Source organism: Ciona intestinalis, unplaced genomic scaffold (assembly GCF_000224145.3).
Source record: "Ciona intestinalis unplaced genomic scaffold, KH HT000540.1, whole genome shotgun sequence".
Classification (NCBI taxonomy): domain Eukaryota; kingdom Metazoa; phylum Chordata; class Ascidiacea; order Phlebobranchia; family Cionidae; genus Ciona; species Ciona intestinalis.
The window spans coordinates 1-5,214 of record NW_004190861.1 but is presented as its reverse complement, the minus strand read 5'-3'; the positions used below and the strand labels follow the sequence as shown (position 1 = coordinate 5,214).

At 34.6% G+C, this 5,214-nt stretch overlaps 1 protein-coding gene across 4 annotated transcripts; it reads left to right on the top strand.

Annotated features, from left to right (window-relative positions):
• Window positions 1–1,337: 1,337 nt before the first annotated feature.
• On the top strand, window positions 1,338–5,204 carry LOC108950658. Of its 4 annotated transcripts, none has more exons than XR_003397214.1 (10): window positions 1,809–2,531; window positions 2,574–2,717; window positions 2,780–3,075; window positions 3,169–3,266; window positions 3,335–3,457; window positions 3,571–3,683; window positions 3,745–3,854; window positions 3,933–4,223; window positions 4,287–4,457; window positions 4,533–5,204. XR_003397214.1 is itself a non-coding variant. In XM_026839634.1 (8 exons), exons 2-7 carry the CDS (start codon window positions 2,755–2,757, stop codon window positions 3,819–3,821), a joined length of 633 nt encoding a protein of 210 aa, XP_026695435.1. In that variant the 5' UTR covers window positions 1,338–1,802; window positions 2,574–2,754; the 3' UTR covers window positions 3,822–3,854; window positions 3,933–4,021. The 4 variants fall into 4 exon arrangements, 2 of the variants coding, with proteins under 2 accessions (XP_026695435.1, XP_018672232.1); XR_003397213.1 differs by having other exon boundaries at window positions 2,574–3,075; window positions 4,533–4,618; window positions 4,702–5,204; XM_026839634.1 differs by lacking the exons at window positions 1,809–2,531; window positions 4,287–4,457; window positions 4,533–5,204 and adding an exon at window positions 1,338–1,802 and having other exon boundaries at window positions 2,574–2,898; window positions 2,998–3,075; window positions 3,933–4,021.
• The last annotated feature ends 10 nt before the right edge of the window (window positions 5,205–5,214 follow it).

The following is a 5,214-nucleotide window of genomic DNA, read 5'->3' as shown; positions in this document are numbered from 1 at the left end:
ATCCCGCTTATGGTTCGAAAGAGTAAAAAACTTTATGATTAATTCTGGTGGGCAGCAATCCACGGGTGATCCTGCAATGTTTATTTACCACACCAATAATGTACTTCAAGGCATTGTTTGCGTCTACGTTGATGACTTCCTATGGGTGGGAAATGATAAATTTAAGAAAGGTGTAATTAAAAAACTCTATGAAACTTTTAAGATCGGAAATGAAAGTACTGAACAATTTAAGTACATTGGGTTAGAGTTGCAAGGAAGGATTGGAATGTACTTCAAGGCATTGTTTGCGTCTACGTTGATGACTTCCTATGGGTGGGAAATGATAAATTTAAGAAAGGTGTAATTAAAAAACTCTATGAAACTTTTAAGATCGGAAATGAAAGTACTGAACAATTTAAGTACATTGGGTTAGAGTTGCAAGGAAGGATTGGCTATATAAGTGTCAGTCAATCTTCCTACATAAAATCCCTAAAATGCATTGAGGTTACTACTCATCGCCGAAGTAAAATCAATGCTAATGTCACTATATCAGAAAAAGAGTTACTTCAAAGCAAAATTGGTCAATTGCTATGGGTTAGTACACACACTAGGCCTGACATATCATTCGATGTTTGTGTTTTAGCAACGAATTTTAACAAGACTTCTTAAAGACATCTAACATTGCAATAAGATTATTCGCAAGTTACGCAATGAAGAAATGAAGATTAAGTTCGCACCTTTGGGTGATCCTTGTAAACTGAAGCTGGTGGTTTATTCAGATGCAGCATTTGGAAATTTACGTGATGGAGGTAGCCAAGGAGCATATCTGATATTTCTCGTTGGTCCAAACAACAAATGCAATATTTTCTAGCCTGGCAATCCAAGAAGATTAAGAGTCATCAGAAGCACACTGGCAGCAGAGGCAACTGCTGCATGTGATGCAGTTGAGAAACAATGAACAAAACAATGAACTCTTATGTTTACAGTAAGTTGATTCTCTTATGTTTACAGTAAGTTGATTCAAAATCGCAACTTGCTGATATTTTAACAAAACAAGGCATGTCACCTATTCCCTTGTTTAATGTTTTGCCAAGTGCTCGTTTAACTTAAAAGAAAAAACGTAATGAGTTTGTTAATATTTTATTTTATATTGTTAATATTTTATTATATAGATATAAGATATTTATTATTTTACCTCAATAAGATTTTTATGTTATCATGACCTCTATGTTAACTCCGCAAAGTATAAAGAAAAAACGTAATGAGTTTGTTAATATTTTATTTTATAGTGTTAATATTTTATTTTATAGATATAAGCAGATATTTATTATATTTACCTCAATAAGATTTTTATGTTATCATGACCTCTCTATGTTAACTCCCCAAAGTATCACCATTGTCTAAACAATTAATTATTATTAATGTTTTTCTCAATCTCTATGTTCAATGTTATGTGCATGAGTGTTTTTGTGTTCCTATATAAGCTGAGTTTGTGTGCCAGAGTGTCATTAATATTACATGCATTGGAGCAAGAGGTCTCTGGTTATTTGGTGTGACCTTGGATGACCTTTAGTCAACTTTCATATATAAGTCACTAAATAGATAATTAGCATGCCTGCCTCTCACTGTGCTGTTCCAAAACGTGCCTGGTCTGCTAGAAAAGCAGCGAAAGGCGAAAAACGTGGGCTGTTTACCGTGTATAAGGTTGAAACCGCCAAAACCAAACAGGAAAAGGAACACAGGAAGCAACTCCGAGCATTTTTACTTTCTGTCCGCGACGAATCGCAAGGCGATATTATTGCAAATATATTACACAGAGAAATGTAAGTATCAGTTTTATCTATAAAATATTAGTCTTTAATATATCTGTTCCGTATTTAGACCTATTAGGCAGGTGTGTCAGTAACCAAAAATGAGTGTGGTATTGGTAACCATCATAGAATGATTTCCTGCAGTGCAAGAATTAAACCAAGCGTTTAAAGATATAATATGAATTAAAATGTATGACCGTGGTTAGGAAAGACCAGAGCCAGGCTCTGGGAAAGACTGAGCTTCCAGGTAATATAATATGTTTTTATTCAAAGGGCAGCAATATGCGAGGCTCATTTTGATAAAAGTGACATAGACAGATCCAAGAAAGTTACAAAATTAAGAGTTGGAGCTTTACCTTGTTATAACTGACCTAAGGAAAGCTGATATTATAAGCCACCCAGAAAATTGCCAGCAAAAAGAGTATTTCTTGAAAAGATGCACCATACCAGCCTTAAAGATTTGGAAACGTCTGCCAAAAAATTGTCTGATGTTATGAAAGGTTAGTTGTTAATGCTCCTCTGTGGCAAAAAATAATAAAAAATAAAGTAATTTATGCCACAATCATTTAATATTATATCTGAACATCCGCTACCACTATAAACTTTGTTTTGTGTTTCAGAGTGATATTCTCCTGTTCAACCAAAGTTGAAGTTTGCTGTTTAAATATTTTATGGGTGGCCAGTAGATGTTGCCAAATTACAACTTGATGTAACATCACAGACCTTGTTTTAACCTTTTATGTATGTTCTTTAAATACTATGTCAATTGCTTTTATGTTTTAGGTTATATAGAGAGAGCCTCCAGATCTACATTGGATTACATAACACACAAATACCAGAATGTGCAACCAACAACCATTCAGTTCTATTTTGGAAAGATGGCCATGTCATAGAATTACACGATCCGCTCACTTAATTGTGCATTATGTGAGTAAGAAAAGCACAAAAACATCTTTATCATATCATGTATATAATGTGTGTTTTAACAGTTTGTGATGATATTGGTTTTACCACCTGCAGTGAATGCACTAATAAATCTTCAGCACCAACCGCGACCGCATGCCCAGGAACTAGTACACAAGATACAAATGTATTTCAAATCAATGAGGTACCATTCTTGAATATACAACAAATATCTGAACAATAAACGTTCTTTTTATATTTTTGAACACTTATGAAGTCTTTATAATTAAAGCCCATTCAACAGACTGCATTAGTTCGTGAAACCCAGCCAGATATGACTGACAGTACAGTTCCAGAAGAAGTTGATCTACCAACTTTTAAGGTAATGCCAAAATTACACATCGAACATGTAGGAATGATATTACCGTACATATTAAAATCCTTCTACCATATTACTTTAATCTGTCATACTTAGACAATTTTCGCAACAAATGAAAATGATCTTAATGAGTGGCAAAGAATGTTTTTAGATCAGCAAAGAAAAAATGCAGCAGTTACACCAACAGGCCATCGGTAAGTTATTATGCAATGTGATACTATTTTGCAACAGGCCAACAACTATACATCATTTTGTTAAACAGTTTTCACCCTGACTTGGTACGTTGGGCTATTGAGCTATTTACAAAATCTCCAGCTGCATATCTACACTTACAGAAAAGCGGAGTTTTATCATTACCTTCACGCGGTACGATTTCAGCTTACAGGTACATGGATCTATTTATACTGTTGGTATTATCTACTATGGTCATGATACTTAAACTTAGATGTACATTTAAAATGTAATAATCGACATGACTAGTAAACTAGCAATGTTAAGGAATATTATATCACCATCACCTGGGTTGAACAAGAAAGCTCTTGAAGAAATGGATAGAGTAACGAAGCAAACTTCGCACCTTGCAGCATATATCACTATGGATGAGATGAAAAGTAAATGTACTTTTTAACAACCGGGTTATAAAATTTAATGTAATTTTCTTGTTTTTCACAGTCAAAGAAAATTTAGTCATTCGTAATGGGAAGCTTGTTGGTTTTATTGACTTTGGGGATCAGCTGGTAAGCTGGTAAATAGTGCATCAACTCTAGCAAGTCATATTTTAGGTATGTGTAGCAACTAAATTTCATGCTTTTAAATCTTATTGTTCATTTTAATCCTGTTATTTATATTATGTTTTTTAGTATTCTACTTTCGTTCAGCCAAAAGTGAAATTTCCATACCTCTAGCATGGTATCCAACCAAGTCAGCAGAAGCTCATGTGCTTGCAGTTATGTTCTGGAATTTACTATGGGAATGCGAGTCCAGAAATGTGCAGATTCATGCTGTGGTCTGTGATGGTCATCCATCAAATAGAAAGTTTTATAAACTAATATGCTCTTCACCATTCAACATTAATGAGCCGTATTTAGCAAATAATCTGTATGATGCAAAAAAACCAATACTGTTATGCTCAGTTCCTTCATTTACTAAAGGTAAGTTTAAGTAACAAAAAAACTGATAAGTATGCATATAACTGTATGGTTTTTGTATGACAGACTGCTTGTAACTCTTTGTACTCTTCCAAACCTGGTGGTAGCAAGTACATGAACAAAAATGGAAAAGATATTCTATGGACACATATACAGCAACTGTTCAAACAGGATACTGCATCCATGTTGTTAAAACGATGCCGTGTGCCCACATGGGAACTGAACTCTTACACAAAGGTAAAACTTTTGAAAACTTTTTGTCTATACTTTTATATGTGTTATCTTATATTCTTATGATTGCTTATTTGACAGATGAAAGTCAGTCTGGCAAGAGAAGTATTACGCTGGAATGTAGGACAATGTTTGAAATCTTTTTCTCTTGCTGATGGAACTGCTGAGTTTGTATTGTTATTTGCAAGGTGGCTGACAGTGTGAAACATTTAATCAAAAAAATCTCTTACAATTTCTGCATCTTAAACAGGTGGTTTGAAATAATGAATTGTGGGCATCACAATTTTATTACATCAACAAGTGATTCACGGCTAACTTGGTTGGAAGATGTTTTTCTTGTTTACCTGATTCAATGGAAGGTTCTAAACACCTACGACCCCGGGGATGTGTTATAGCATTCAGAAACCTCATCACATGGCCACTGACTCAATTTACCGACAGGGACATATGAACTGTTTCCACTAATAATAAAAAATAACTATTTTGTTTTCTCCTCAGTTTACGTTCCAGATGACGATGGAAATGCTCCTTATCCTCAGCTGGTGCAACACCTGATCACCCATAGTTCACTGAACAACATCATTGTCAATATTGACAAGGATGCGTACTCTCATCAAACTTTCTGGGGAAGTATGAGATCCTGACAGTGCGTAATGTAGGAACATTGCATGTTAATTCTCAATACTGCACCAATATTTCGCAATATTGCATCATGTCATGTACTCGTGACAAACTATCCATCATTTTAACAAGGCCAGCATTC

What these genes read in the sequence shown, in the direction of transcription:
- LOC108950658 (XM_026839634.1), top strand. Translation starts at nt 2,755, where the DNA reads ATGTATATAATGTGTGTTTTAACAGTTTGTGATGATATTGGTTTTACC. An exon ending in ATGTATTTCAAATCAATGAG is followed by an intron (nt 2,899 to 2,997) that starts GTACCATTCTTG and finishes CCCATTCAACAG; the next exon opens with ACTGCATTAGTTCGTGAAAC. An exon ending in GGTACGATTTCAGCTTACAG is followed by an intron (nt 3,458 to 3,570) that starts GTACATGGATCT and finishes AGCAATGTTAAG; the next exon opens with GAATATTATATCACCATCAC.